This window comes from Nanorana parkeri, unplaced genomic scaffold, assembly GCF_000935625.1.
Source record: "Nanorana parkeri isolate BGI_ZX_2015 unplaced genomic scaffold, ASM93562v1 scaffold248, whole genome shotgun sequence".
Lineage (NCBI taxonomy): Eukaryota > Metazoa > Chordata > Amphibia > Anura > Dicroglossidae > Nanorana > Nanorana parkeri.
The window spans coordinates 1889315-1906049 of NW_017306516.1; the positions used below are offsets into that span (position 1 = coordinate 1889315).

Consider the following 16735-nt stretch of genomic DNA (forward strand, 5'->3'; position numbering starts at 1 on the left):
CGTTTCGTAGGTTAACTTTCTCAAAAAAAGGAGTCCTCCGACCCCTCTCTTTCGGCAGCAGCAGCAGGACAGGGGGACCCCCGATGGCATCTGGACGACCTATCCCTGCAAAATGGGAGGAAAAGAGAAAAACAAAAAAAAGTCACAGCAGCCAGCACAGATGACACTGCTACAGACAGCACCAAGGAATAGGAGTTCTACGTCAAGGATAGGAACCTACTTCTCAGGTACACGAACGAGACTGTCAATAGAGGGGGGCGTTAAGATGGGGATACCTGCCTCCCCTGTTATATTGAATGGCAGGGGTTGTGAAAAGGCACAGGAAAAGTCGATGCAAGATAATTTGATGCAAGGAAAAGATTTATATGCCTTTCACACATGCTGAATTGTCGCCCAGGGGGAGAGTGGAGGTACAAAGGGGGGCAGGGCAGAGTACAGTCAGCCTGGAAAATGTATGTGTGCAGGAGAGGGAGAGTGAACGAGAGAAAAGAAAACAGCAGGATATAGGAGAGTGTCTGACATCTCTCCCAAATAAAGAGGATATGGAAGGCTATATTGCCAGATTGGAAATGACATATAAAGAAGAAATAAAAGCTCTAAAATCGGATATCATAAATATAGGAGAACGAGTGATTGGCCTAGAGGAAAGTTTGGCTACATGCATATCCAGGGTGGAGGTACAACAGCAAGGTATTCATCTTCGCTCCAGGATATGATATATAAAATAGACGATATTGAAAATAGGAGTAGGCGCAATAACTTAAGGATATGAGGAATCCCAGAGACAATAGAGACACTAATCTTCTTGTAACAACAAAAGCAATATTGAAAGACCTATTGGATAGAAGCCCAGAAGGAGAGATGATTATTGATGGGGCATACAGAATACCAGGCTACCCAAGAGGAGAACCTGCAAAACCTAGAGATGTTATCTGTCGCCTACACTATTATAATGAAAAATAATCCATCTTATCAGCTGCTAGATCTAAAAAATCAATGTCATATGATGGATATGATATAACCATTTTCCCTGATCTCTCAAAACAAACATTGACACTCTGACACTCCGAAGGGCCCTGAAGCCTGTATTAGGAATCTTACAGGAAAGAGAGATAAGATATAGATAGGGGTTCCCTTTCCAGCTGATAGCAAGCCGAAACGGAAGAACAGCTATATTCAGGGTAATAGACGACTTACTAGGCTTTCTAGATATCATGGAACTACCACCAATACAATTAACAGAATGGCCAATTGACTTAAACAAGACTGAAGAGCCCCAGAAAAAAAGGTGGACAGTAGTAAGGCCCCGTGGAATGCATAAGAAGTGAATAAAGAGGGGGGCGTGGCCTGCATCTCAAGGAGAATGGCCGCACACTAACTGAGCTCCGGCTACCCGAGATCTAAACGAAGCTCCATTCGCGTTCTTCCACCCAGGATGGTGAAGATTGGGCAACAGCAGACTGCAACCTTCGAACCCCTGCATCATACCGCGCAGCTGAGTGGGCAAATACCGGACATTTTCCGCACACAGCGGCCTTCCGCCACCGGAGAGAGGCCTCCCAAGATGGCCGCGGGACCTTCCACCGCCGTGTCCCCTCACATGCCTGCTTCCATCTCGGGCACCGAACCGCCAGACTCCCACCCCTCCTCTTACCTCCAGCATCTGCAAACCCGAGCAGAGCTCCACTCCGTGGCCTCTGATATCAAGGAGGCCCTCTGCTCTGCGGTGTCGGAGCTGCGGAAGGATCTGCAGGACCTGGGCTGTCGCATCCAAGCGGTGGAACATACGGGCCGCAAGCAGAGTGAGGCAATTCAGGCCATTCACTCCCAGCAAGACCACACGGTCCGCAGCCTGATCGAGATGAGACGCCACCTGGAGGACCTGGATAATAGAGGGAGGAGGTCCAACATTAGAGTTCGGGGGGTGTTAGAGACCTACATGCCTGAGGCAATCCCCACCGTCCTCATGACCATCTTTAATGACCTGCTAGACCGCCCAGCTGAATCGCCCATAGACTTGGTGAGAGCGCACAGAGCCTTGAAACCCCGAGCACCGCAGGAAGAGACACCCCGAGATATCATCTGCTGCCTCCAGAGTTTCCCCCTGAAAGAGGAGATCCTGCTAAAGGCCAGACGAAGAGGTTCGTCTTCCTGGATGGTAGGGAAGTGAAATTATTCCAGGATCTCTCTGCCATTACATTGCAACAACGCCGAGCACTACGACCTTTACTGGACTGCCTCAGGGATCGCAACATCATCTACAGGTGGTGTTTCCCTTTCAGCCTTACAGCCACCCACAGAGGCAACACAGCTACCCTGCGCCTACCTGAAGACATCACCGACTTCTGCGCCAGACTGGACCTGCCTGAAGTCATCATCCCGGACTGGTACTCGGACCTGTACTCTTCCCCAACCAACCCGCGGCCCTCGCTGGTTCCGGCAATCGCAGAACATGCCCGTGGCCGCAAAGAGCAAAATCATCCAGGCTCCTCCAACCCACGCAGGCAGAAGAAGCAGAAAGCCCTTCCTAGGGCAGGAAACCCGGCTGGGGATTCCAGCAGCAATGACCCCTTCCCACGAAGTCCTCCGGGGCTGCGGCAATGAGCTAAGTATCGACACTGCTGCTTCCACATCTTTACACACCACACCCGCCCCGGTGTATACCGTATTAGTGGGACTAGCACTGTTCCAACTGTGTAGACGGCACGACTTTCCTCGTAAAGGACAGGCACACCAGCTTACAGTGTATCGGACACCTCCTTGCACCTTCACAGGGCTACCTAACTGTGAAACCGCTATACCAACTGACCACCACATGCTGGACTGGATTCGATCGGTCTATTCCCGACCTTGGGCTAGGTTCAACCTTTTCATATCACCAACGGGACACGTCAAGGATGCCCCTTATCACCTACTATTTTCATTCTAACGCTGGAACCCTTCCTTAGACTGATCCAAAATGACCCTCAGATATGTGGCATACGCATGGGGGGCCACGAACATAAGGTGGCGGCATATGCGGATGACATGTTGTTCTTCCTAACTGATCCCATGACATCCCTACGGAAATTAAGCTCCCTCTTCCTGGAATATGGTACATTGTCTAATCTTTCCATTAATTATACCAAATCTGAAGCGCTCAACATCGGTCTACCTCCTGAGACGGCTCTGGAGCTGAGGAGTGCCTTTGCTTATAGCTGGGCCTCATCGGCGGTCAAATACTTGGGTATCCACCTACCGGCCTCTTCAACTGAGTTATTCCGCCTGAACTTTATGCCCATGACCCAGATCATTACTCAGGACTTACACCGATGGCGATCTCTGACTTGCTCTTGGTTAGCAGAAACCTGACTAGACGACTGACACACACGCTGATAACATAATACATCTTAGTGATTCCCCTTTTGCGGAGGGGGAATGGCACGCCCCACGGGCGGGTGCTCCGGCCGGTGCACTTTAGGATCTCCCTCCAAGACGCTACTAGCCCCTGCTCGCTCTAGAGCACCTGGGGGTTTCACCGCTGGAGACTCCTCCTCCTAGGGGTTTTTTTTTTTTTTTCTTTTCTTCTCGGCTCCACTTTCTCTATACTTCTCTGCGACTTTTGTCTCGTTTTGTTTAGGTTGCACCAAAAAAATTTTTTTTTGTTATTTGCCTTATGTCAGGAGAATTACTGTAGGCCGAGTTCATAACCATCTGATCACAGGCCATTGTCCTGAACGATTGCTCATACTTCCAAACCTACATATCCTCCCGAATGTCCTGTGTGATATGCCAGATGTTATTATTGCATAGCAATGAGACTAGATTACGCTGGAATTGCCAATTGTGAGAACCAGCCTGCACTATCTAGTGACCTAACCAAACAACCTCATAGTTAGGAGGTTGCTCACTTGAAGATGTAAAGTGATATGTTGTTTATTTGTCGTTTTTTGTTGTTTTTTTTTGTTTTGGGTTTTTTTTTCTTTTGGGATGTGATATGTTTGATCACATGGTATATACTTTCTTTGTTTAATTTGCTCAATAAAACAAAAAAAAATTTTTTACATGGAAAAAAAAAAAAGAAGTGAATAAAGAGAAAGGAAATTAACTGAACTGAATGCACACCACTGGGGGGAATAATACTGCATATAAAAAGAGAGGGGGATTGGTTCTTGTATTTATAGATATCTCTTTCATGGAACAAAAGGTTTACTATGTAAGGGGAAAGGGAGGAGAGGGGAGGAAAAGGTGGGAAAGGGGGATATTTAATTATAGCAAAGACATAGAGAAACACAAAAATTAAGGTCTAAACGTTAAATAAAATAAAAAAGCACGGGCTTGTGGAGTGATGAATGCCTGGCGTATAGCCATTCGGTTCTTACAACCCCAAAATAGTCCATATTGATAGGGCTTTCTTGCATAACCTGTGTGGGAGGTTAAGGAAAATGTCCTACACGCAAGATTATAACAAATGTATATATGTTGGGAGAACAAATTAATTTATGTGGTATGGAAGTATGAATGTAACAAACAGGTCATATATAAAATATATCCGGGATGACAAGCAAAAACAGAAATGAATGGGCTTGCATTTGTAACTTTTAATGTAAGGGGATTTAATGCAGCAGAAAAACGGGCTCAGGTTTTGTACCATTTTCATAAAAAAAGAATAGATATTTTATGTTTGCAAGAAACACATTTAAAAAAAGGGGCAAACCCAGATATTAAAGATAAAAATTATACGAGGTGGTTTCACAGCACAAACCCGGATACAAAGGCAAGAGGGGTATCAATAGGGATTCACAAAAATGCACAAATAGACGTAAAAGACATAGTCACAGATGAAAAAGGGAGATATGTATTTTTGAATTTTCTTTATTTTAATCAAATATATTCACTTGCAAACATATATGCACCAAATAAAGGTCAATATACTGTAGGTTTTGTATATGGGCACTTAATAGATTTAAACAATGTGGGGTAGGCACAAGTTTGGTAATGGGAGATATGAATTTAATATTTGATAATCAATAGATACCACAGGGAAAACTCACATAATGGGAGGGGCCTTAAAAAAACTAAAAAACTAAATGGATAATATGAGACTGGTAGATGGATGGAGAATATTGAATCCCATAAAAAAAGACTTTACATATTACTCTATGGTGCATAAATCCTATAGCCGGATAGATCATGTTTGGATACATCAGAAGTTATTGGATTATGCCCCAGAGATTGAGATAGGATCGATATTATGGTCAGACCACTCACCGGTAAGCCTGACAGTGAAAATAGAAAATGCAAACAAAAATATGGGAAATTGGAGATTAAATGATAACCTGCTAAAAAATACAGGGTGTCAAGAAGAAATAAACACTACCATCAAAAATTTTATAAAGGACCATCATAAAGATACTACATCAAATCCTATTCAATGGGAGGCAATGAAATGTGTAGTAAGGGGAATCCTGATTAAACATGGCTCCAGATTGAAAAAAGAGAGGGCAGAAAAATTGAAAGGATTGTTTAAAAAACTAAACGAATTGGAGGTCATGAACAAGGCGAATGTGACAATAAAAGCTTCCACTCAATTGATGGAGGTAAGAAGGGACATTCACAGTATTCTGGACCAACAATCACTGATTGCTAGACATAAAGGTAAAAATTAGACATGTGCGATTCGTTTCGTTCCGAATCGAAATTCGGACGAATTTTCGGAAATTCGGACATTCGGATGTATCCGAATTCCGAATTACAGACATAAGGAATGCAAACGAATCCGAATTTCCATTTCCGAAATTCGGTAGCGTTCGTACGAACGTTACCGTATTTTGTCGGTATTATTATTCACGAACGTTCGTTTCATTTTCTGTTCTTATTCGTTTCTTATTCCTTTCGTTCGTTGGAGCAAAGTGACATTAGAGGAGAAAAATATTTTTCCCCCCTCAAATGTCACTTTTGCTGCAAACGAACGAAACGAATAAGAAACTAATAAGAAACTAATAAGAACAGAAAACGAAACGAACGTTCGTACGAACGCTACCGAATTTCGTCCGAATCCGAATTCCGAATCCGAATTGACTTTCACACCCGAATCCTGAAAAACGAAATAACACAAATCCGAATTTAAAACGAAACGAAACTAAACGAATTTTTTGGCAGTGCACATGTCTAGTAAAAATCGATATTATGAAAAGGGAGATAAATGTGGCAAGTTGCTGGCTAGGAAAATCCACCCAAGGACATCACATAATAATATAGTACAAATTAAAGATGGAAGTGGGAACATGCACCATTCACCATCCTCGATAATAGAAACCTTTCGAAAATTCATTATGAGGTAAATATGCAGATATGCCAGCGGACAAGTTTGTAAATAAAGTGAGGAATTATATAAAAGAGGCAAATGTGCCGGTCCTAAATTTTGAGGATGGTAAAAGGTTGAGTTCGACATTTTCAGAAAACGAAATAAAAGAGGCAATTTCCTCATTACAAATCGATAAGGCACCTGGGCCAGATAGGTTTACAGCTCGATTTTACAAATAATTCGAGGAGTTACTTACCCCCTTCTTTACGAAAGCCTGTGACTCAGTAACAGAGACTAGTCCTTTCCCCATACAGACAATGGAGGCACATATATCTGTACTTCCAAAACCTGGAAAAGATTTATCAGAGTGTGGCAATTATCGCCCAATTTCCCTTATAAACATAGACCTGAAAATATATGCAAAAGTACTGGCTAATAGGTTAAAAAAGGTATTGACCAAAATTATTCATCTGGACCAAACTGGATTTGTGCTGGGGCGGGAGGCCAGAGATAGTACCACCAGGGTCATCAATTTAATAGCACAAAAAAAGAGATATACCACTTTGTCTTCTGTCAATCGATGCTGAAAAAGCGTTTGACAGAGTAAACTGGACATTTCTTAGAGAGTCTCTTGCGCAAGTGGGAGTGGGAGAATCATTTATTTCCAAAGTGATGGCATTATATACACATCCAAATGCAAGGGTCAGAGTTAATGGGGAACTGTCCACCCCCTTCCCAATATTTAATGGTACCCGACAGTATGGAACAATTAGCTGCAACCATCAGGAAGAACCTCTCGATTACAGGTATACCCACTTTAACACAACAACATAAAATAGCATTATATGCAGATGATCTACTTCTCTTAATATCTTCACCAATAATATCGATACCTAATATTCTTAAAGACAAGATATGGCGACTTAAGTAAATTTTAAAATTTTAAAATAAAATTAACTAAATCGGAATTTCTGAATATTTCATTAACCGATAAAGTAGAAACCAGTATTAAGAATAGTTACCCATTCAGATGGCATCCTAAATACAGGTGAAACTCGAATAATTAGAATATCGTGCAAAGTTCATTTATTTCACTAATGCAACTTAAAAGGTGAAACTAATATATGAGATAGACTCATTACATGCAAAGCAAGATAATTCAAGCCGTGATTTGTCATAATTGTGATGATTATGGCTTACAGCTCATGAAAACCCCAAGAACCCCAAATCCACAACATCAAAAAAGTAGATTATTACATGCAATCAATAAAACAAGGATTGTACATAGAACAATATCGGACCTCTGAAAAGTACAAGCATACATATGTACTCAGTACTTGGTTTGGGCCCCTTTTGCAGCACTTACTGCAATTACTTTTGCACGATATTCTAATTATTCGAGTTGCAACTGTATATAAAATGTATTGTGTAAATTATATAAAATTTAAGTGCAATAAAAATATATTAAACAAAAAATAATACCCTTACCTACTCCACATCTCCAACATCGATCTGATATGTTTGGGAAGATCGTATGTAGTAAAGTGGGGTATCTGTACCAATATCTTAAAATTCCGTTCCTGGATATAACTCAAAATACTCGACTTAAACGTTAATACTAAAGATCGTTTCCAATCATCCTGAGATAATCTATAACCCAGTTCTGTTTCCCATCCCTTTACATAAAATGGTCTATCTGCAAATGCTTGCGTCAAGAGAATATGATAAATCTTTGATAGTTTATGTTTGCTTTCCTTTTGGTTCATACACAGATCCTAAAAGTAAGTAATTTCTCGCCTAAGAGGTTTAAGTCTCAAAAGGGCAGTAATTTAGTGTTTAACTTGAAATTATGCATACCACTGTCCCCATGAGGAACCACCTTCTGGGATCAGAAGAGACAGGGGATATATACCATGATCTGAAATTGCCTGAATAATAGAAGCTGGTTCCATAGTAGTCCATTTTAAAAATCTTAAGCAGGCGAACCCTGCTGAAACATCTTGGTTACTTAATATAGGAGAGAGAGGTCCCTTGTGTTTCAACCTGTCATGCTAATATATTGGCTACAATACTTTTTTCCTCCATAAGAATGGAGATGAGATATTGGTACTTTTGTTTGCATATACTTGTTCCAGGGCTGCATGCAGACATACTAAAACTAGGCATAGCTTGTTAACTTGCTATTGTACTTTGTTGTTGTGAATATTTAACCTTGTTTGAACCCCATCTAGTGGTCAGTCTGCACTGATCACACCTTCACGTATGGGGCTGTTTTAGCAATGTTTTGATCCTACTATGCCTCTATACCACCTATTATTTACCTGTTAAATTCATGTGTTTTTACAGTTTGTAGCTTTCCTTTTTGTTCACGATTTCACCTTCCCTTTTCTTTCCAATAAAATGTTTTATTCAAACTTGCAAATGCTAGCATTGCATCACTCACCTCAGTGCCACTCTGTGAACAATGTCCAAAATCCCAGCACTGCACATGATTCAGTACATTTGGCAACTGTGTTATAGCAACCAGAATACTTACTTCATTAAAACATGCAGCCTGATTGGTTACTATGAGCAACTGCTCCAGATTTGCTGCAGTTTTTTTTTGCTGCTGTATATCTGTAAGTCAGCCTCAAGGACTGCAATAGGATTTTTTTAGGAATTTCAGCTATTTGTTTTAACACAATATACTTCTGCAAAGTAGGCAAAAAATGACTGCACAGCTGTCACAAGCAAGGACAACTCTAATAATGTTAAGCATCTTCCCAAGTGACTGCAAAATCTCCTCTCCACGGGTATCCAGGGGCTTACTGCTATTCATAAAAGCACAGCATGGAGCATAAGAAAGAATGCGTTCATATCAAATTAGAATACTAAACAGGATATTATTTTTCTACTGCCCTTCACTACAAAAGCTTGCAATCACACTAAAATACTTTTGGCTTATTTCTACATCCTGATATGTTATTTAAAGGGGACCAAGCATCAAATTCACGTTTTCATGTTAAGTACATGCATACTAAGTAAGTTTTACGTTTTTACCACTTGGTATTCAAAACCTCTTACAAAAATAGCATCTACCCAGCAGTACTTTCATCTGCTTTTCTCTCCAGAAAGATGGTTCATTCTTTGTTCAGGCCCTGTCCATGGTCATTATCTACTTCCTGGAATAAGATGCTGGATTATTTAATTGTGTTAATCCTGTTGTCTGTGCAAGTCTTGGCTGTGTTCACAAATGTCTGAAATGGATCAGGCTGCTGTTGCAGCCTGATCACTGGGGTGAGAGGAGACTGAAGAAATGCTTACTCTTGCCTGCAGCAGACTGCCAACATTGCCTCAGCCTGTGCACACCCGTGGGACATCATTTCTCACAACCAGACCACTCTATAAATGGCATGAGTGTTTGGTTGTTAAAGGAAACTTTAAAAAAGAGAAGAAAACATTTGAACTACAAATTATTATTCTGTTTGATAACAGAGATACTGGACTGAACGTGGAACTTTGCTTTCTAAATAGCAATCAAATAGTATTATGGCCATTCTCACTTATGAGACTCTTCTCACCCTACCATTCCTTAGGCCACTTATCTGTTCCTTAACTGGGTAACTTTCTCAATTTTATTTGTCTTATCATTTTGCTAATTTTCCCTAGTCTGGCCCAAGCCATCCATGCACTTCCTACAACTGAATGAAGGGTGTGGGTGTGTTAACCATATTTATCACATCACTTGCAGTAGTAGTGAGTACTGCAAACTGGAGTTTGGTGTTGGGCAATGTGGTTGTATGTTCTCTTTAAAAATGCATAGTGTATTTTTCCCAAAAATGAAATCCGTATAGGTCTAAATGTCCTCATGCTGTAATTATCTATAGACAGAGAAAAATAGAGCATAACAGTTTATATCACAAAATCCAGGTTAATTGAATTGTCTCCTCGCTATAGGAGTCAACTGTCCATATCAGAAACTCAAATGTCAAGCAGCTAAATGCTGTTTAGATTGACAATGTCTAAAGAAGATTATCTTAATACACTAATAATTTATATATGTGATTCTTTATCTTCTTCTTTAGTTAAATATCCAGTTTATTTTCATGTAACATAGGGTTGCTGGGTAAATGTCAAACCATATCAAGCAGTTTATAGCTTTAGTTAAACAAAGCAAAGGCCAAACTCGTACCAACTAATAGGTAAATAACGAAGCCATGTTTTATGCATTCGACTGCACTGAGCTATTAAACCTAAAAACTGGTTCCTTATGGGTTACATCACATCTCTGCTCTTTATGCATTAGGTTCCGTTCACTATGCTATAATGATTACTATTTTACATTATAGGCTCAATTCTATTTTGGCCATGTGACTGTAATTTTCAAATCTCATTGGACTCAGCTTAAAAATCTCTTAAACAAAATAAGTATCCTTATCTTGTAAATAACCTGTGCTATAGATTATTGAATTGATTCTTCACTCATTAAATAATGGTCAAGTAAAGTAACTAATTTAAACTGAGCTTATGATGAACAAACGCATAAGCAGAAGTTACCTTCAGTAAAATCTATATGTGAAAACATTTAAAAGGGCCAGATCTGCAGCAATATGCCAATTCCAATGCCTAAATATAGTGATAAGCTGTAGATATAGGCAGCTGACATTATGTGGAAATGTCAACGCACATTTTTCAACCTCTCAAGTAACCTTACTATTTTTTTAATGTGATGGAAGGCCTCAATAATTTAGGGAGGCTTTTAGAAGAAAAGTAAAGAATTGCACATAAATCTCATCTGCTTGCGTCACTGTATCTACTGATACTGATACATTGATACATTTACATTTTAATGTGCAGTTTTCACTGAACCTATCCTCTGGTTTTTTTTCTCCTATATGCTAATTTTTTTAATGGTTTACTTATAGTAAATGTTTATCTATATGTAAACTGTTTGACACTTAACATTATCACAGTAATTTCCAATCCACATGTCCTTGTGGGAGTAATGGGGCCTATAGGGTGTGCAAGACAGCCTAGTAGTTTGTTTGCCCACCCGTTGCTTGAAGCGCTTCCCAGAAGTTTCATAGTCAATCCTACGAATACAGATACTGTAGATGGAATACTTTTGGTATGCTGTAGGTCTTCTTCAGGGTCTCCTCTGCATTGGACATGTATGGAACAGTTTTTCTTAATCAATATCATATTTATAAAAAGAGCTTTGTTAATTAATATAAAGTAAAGAAATTAAAAAGAATCAGAGTACTAGCAAATCATTTCTTAAAAATAGACCAGGTTTTTCTTTGCATAAAAATATACAGTATAATCCAATATAAAGAAATTTGACAGATTCTAAGCACAGCTACGATACTGATGTTATCTTCACAGAATACTGCTTCATGTCAGGTTACTGCACTTTAGCAGGAAAATAAATAACTTCTAGAATGACTGTAACTTGTTGGTCAGTTACATTTGACCGAAGAAGCCAATTCTGTAAGAGACAACATTGTTTGCTTGGACACAAAAATTACTGATGTAATTTATTGTTTAAATGTATAGTCTAACAGAGAAAGGCGACATTATACAACTTCACTTGCAGTTCTGCTTAAAGTGATAATAAAGTCAAAATGTTTTTAAGCTATATCAAATGCTGATTGAGTCACTTACAATGGATGCTACTACTTGATGTTTAAATGTTTAGGTTTCCTGCAGAATCAGTTGGACCCTGGAGCAATGGCCTTGACATCCTGTTTAGGGTGGCTCCTTTCCCTTGCAGGGTTCTATGCAGCCACCCATGTGTGTGCTAGTAAGGTGCCTCTGTCTCCACAAACAGAAAGGCATATTATTCCCCTGCTTCTCTCTCCCCCCTCCTCCCCCGTCCCTTCTCCAAGCTAGTAGATTGTAGCCAGAAATTTGGAAACATGATGACTGTAAGTGTTTGGGGAATAATGTAAAGAAATACTTTTCTGGGCAATGTATATTTGTTTGATCTGGATTCATTATTGAAAACCAAATTTGAGATTTTCATACTACTTTAAGTAAAAAAAGCTTAAAGTGCACCTTTTGGGAAATCTAGAAGTTTGTATGAATACATTTCTGATGTTACAATATGTGAGGTGATGTCATCGGATTGCAGTCTGGAGGAAGCATTTTGTCAGTCTCCTCTAGACTAGTGATCAAACTGCCACACTGTACCTTTGCAGCCATGCACAAGGTAAAAGGCTGCAGCAGGGGACAGATATCTGTCAGAGATTATTGAGCACTGCCAAGAACCACATAGACACCAGGGTTTCCATGCTGTAATTTCTGAGCTAGCATCTCAGTCCAGCAATTAGATGTTGACCATAAATAATACCTGAACAAAAGATTTTCTACTTCTTGGAAAGAAAAGCAGATGAAAGCATTATCAGATGTGTAAGTAGTACACACCTGAATACGAGTAGTGTTAGCCCTATGACGTCTACATCCACTACTACCTCTTGAGTGTGTTTGTGTGGGTGTGGTCTGATCTTTGTTATATCAGTTATCTAAATGTAATTTTGCCATTTTAGACTGCAAAGTATCTGATTGCTACCAAGTATCTGATAGCCAGGCACTCTGCTTTTTCACCTGGCTACCCAATTCCCTATTATTACTTGTTTTCTCAAGCTAGTATTCTCATCTCACTCTCATTCTTAAATCTGACTCTGAAAAGAGGTAAACTGGTGTGTTGTATGGTTTTAACTCTTATTTAAAATCATTACAGGCTGTTGCTTCACTCACACACATTGGCATGAACGGGAGCTGGCATAGCATCAAATTATTTGATAAGATGAATAATAATAAATAATAATAATAATACATAATTATGAATAATGATTACAAAATTATGTATAATTATTATTAATAATTATTAAATAACAAAGTAAAGTCTTCATTGTCTCTGTATATCTGGAACCAGTAGTGCTGTCTAAGAGCAGGTATGACAATGGAACAGTTGTTACTACCACTGTCCAGAAACATCTATTCACTGCTTGCACTGATATTGCTTTCTGCAAGGACTTGATTGTATTAATTTTGCCCCTAAGCACTGCCCAACTGTAGGCCCTGCCCCCCTGCTGTCCCCCCTCGCCAATAAAAGTGACTGCATTGGCCAATACGGCACTCTTATTGCACAGGAAAATGGTAAGAAAAAAAGGGGGTGGCTTTGACCTAAAATTCCCCCAGTGGCTTTTTTCACCTAGGGATGTAATAGCTGGTACTTTGTGGTGACAGATCTTAGTTTCAGATGTTTAGATTGGATGATAGTTTAATTTTAAGTTAAAATGAGTGGAACTTCTAATTCTCTGCAAAATTTCACACATTGACTTTACTGCCATCTGGTTGCTCTTTAAACACTACTTTGGAAACAGTTCTATAACAAAAAAAATCTCTTTCAGCGTTTGCCAGTTATTTGTACCTTTATGTCTGTAGGTTTGTTTCTTGCGGGGCCTATTAAGATTTCATCTTATCAAACAGTAAACCAATTCTGCACAGTTCTATTGAAAAATAAAGAAATTACATTCTGCTCCATTTACTACATTAAATCACTGAGGGTTTTCATGACACACATTATCCGTAACTGCACAGATGAAACGGAGACTACTAGCGCAACAAACAGGTGTTTTAAGATGTATAATCAGATGTATAATTATTCTACCTAAATAAATAGTGCGCATGTTGCAAGAATTTAGCAAAAAAACACTTTTTAGTATTGAAAAGTGGCTAGTATTATGTTTCCTTTTAAACTTGCACAATGGACATTAAACAAAAAAAAAACAGATTTTAGGCTAATTGGGGTTATCATATACTACAAATGTGTTTATTTGAGAACTATCCAGTCAGCTATAGCATGATGACAGTAGCTATCCACAGGCATTAAATAATATTTGCCATTGGTGGGTTACTTAAATTCAGAAAGGGTAAGCAAAAAGGGTAAGTATACTTTCTGTGAACCCTTTGATCATCATTTAATCCTGGTGTTAGATGAAGGCAGTGCAAGGATTGGCAGAGGGGCTTTTCAGACACTGAGCGGTTGGTCAGGTGAATGAGTCTAGCAGCAGCATTCATTATAGACTGAAGGGGGGATAGCCTGTGTAGTGGAAGGCCAATGAGGAGGGAGTTTCAATAGTCAAGACGAGAGATAACAAGTGAGTGGACGAGTAATTTAGCGGTTTCATTGGTGAGGAAGGGGCGTATTTAGGAGCTGTTACGAAGGTGAAGGCGGCAGGATTTGGATAGAGATTGGATGTGGGGAAAAAAGGTGAGGTCCTAGTCAAAGATGACACCTAGCACCTTGGCGTGAGGGGAGGGATGGATAGTTGTGTTATCAATGTAAAGGGAAAAGTTGGGGGAAGGTGCACGGGTGGGAGGAAATATCATGAGCTCAGTTTTTGAAAGATTGAAGTGTTGTGACATCCAGACTGATATGTCAGTTAGTAGAGTAGTGACACGCAAGGACATGGAGGGGGTGAGTTGTGCAGTAGAAATATAGTGTCATCGGCATAGAGATGGTATTGGAAGCCATGTGAGGTTATTAACTGAGAGATGGTGTAGATAGAAAAAAGAAGGGGTCCAAGGACTGAGCCTTGGGGAACCCCTACAGAAAGAGGAAGAGGAGGGGAGGACTTAGATTTGTAGGTGACACTAAAGGAGCTAGTGTAAGGAGATAGGTCTGAGATTATTGAGGTTGGTAGTGTCCAGTGAGGGTTTTTTGCGGGTATTGGGGTGACCAACGCATGCTTTAGAGAGGAAGGAAAGTTGCCTGTAGAGAGGGAAACATTGAAAATGTGAGTAAGATAGTGTAGGATAGAGTAAGAGGGTGACCGTAGTAGTGGTGAGGGAACAGGGTCTAGGGGGCAAGTGGTGAGGTGGGTGTCAGAGAGAAGCTTTGTAACCTCCTCTATGGTGACAGGGTCAAAAGAGGAAAGTAACAAGTGTGATGGTATTTTAATAGTAAGATTAAGATATCCTTGATGAGGTTTCCAGGTATGCCTCAACCTCCAGTAATTATAAACCTCCAGCTCTAGTTTCTATATATGAGCAACAAAAAAATAAATTGAACTAAAGACCAGAGATGGGAACTCACGAGATAATGCCAAAAGTATCCCCATAAGATGTTAGAATACAATTGCTAAGCCAGTCTGCATCATTACCAAACCTTTAAGGAGAAGATTTGAGGCAGTACAGATCCAGTACAAATACATGGGTAGTTTATTACATCTTATATTTATCTTATTCTAATTGCAGAATGCTTGACCAGAGAATGAAGTGGACACTTCAGACACATCTGTCCTTTTGGATGAAATATTGCTTATCATCTAGCAGTCAATTTAAATTTAAGACTTGGAGAATTATGAAAGATCTCACCTCAGTTGGGTTCATTGGAAGTGAACGGTATCTTTCATTGCTGCTCACCATTCTAGATATGAAACTAAATGTTTCCATCTAGCACAATCGGAAACAGCCATCTTCAAATAATGAGCACTTTCAGCAGCACAGGAATGTTGATTGGTCTGACAACAGTTTCGGTTACCTTGGACATCAGTATACACAATGGACTGATGGCCTGGCACATTAACAACAATGTGACTTTAAACCAGAGTCTGCCTACATCGGATCCGGCTAATGTGTCCGAAAAGGATGCAATATTCCACCCATCACTTGACAAGAACTGGTCTGCTCTTTTGACTTTGATTATCATCATTTTAACAATAGGAGGAAACATTCTGGTCATTATGGCTGTGTCGCTGGAGAAAAAACTTCAAAACGCCACCAATTTCTTCCTTATGTCACTGGCAGTGGCTGATATGCTTGTGGGAATTTTAGTTATGCCAGTTTCTCTCATCACAATTCTGTACGGTAAGTTTTTCTTTCTTTGCAGTTTAATAATGTATTGCTTTTATTATAGCTGTATATTATTGAAATGAATGAACAAATCTATTCTTTAAGATTGTGGAGCTCTTGGACTTTTAGCCAAACATATAAGCTTTGCATTAATGGTGACTAAAACCTGACATTTCTAACCGTTCCCCAAATGTTTTAATGGTATTGGTTGCTTTTTGCTGAGATGTACTGTGAGTAATGTGTAATGCAAATTATCTTGAGCCCAAACTTTTTTTAGTTTTGAATGATATAAGCATTGGTTGGAATCTTAACTTTTTGTTACTTTCAATGCCTTGGCCGGGGAGATTCACCCTCTCTATTTGTCCTGGAAACCATTATCATCATGACAGAAAGAACTCACAAGGGTTTAAAAAACATTTTTGTGATCATCTGTGTCTTATTAGGGAGATAAGTGAAATTTCCTCAATTGTAACTGCAGTAAGCATCCCCACTGGAGAGCCCCTGTTCTGTAAAGAGTACCCATTCAGAAGTAAATACTGGACAGGGGCTCCAAACCCTGATCTCTGTATAAATTAGTTTAGATGCACTTTTACATTTGTCTCCCCTATC

At 39.7% G+C, this 16735-nt stretch overlaps 1 protein-coding gene across 1 annotated transcript in view; it reads left to right on the forward strand.

The window, feature by feature from the left end:
* Positions 1 to 16735, forward strand: part of HTR2C (5-hydroxytryptamine receptor 2C) — a 173203-nt gene that overhangs the window by 76050 nt on the left and 80418 nt on the right. Inside the window, exon 2 of the mRNA XM_018556706.1 lies at positions 15530 to 16141. Coding sequence (XP_018412208.1) covers positions 15718 to 16141 — 424 coding nt within the window. The 5' untranslated portion in view covers positions 15530 to 15717. The remainder of the gene's footprint in view (positions 1 to 15529; positions 16142 to 16735) is intronic.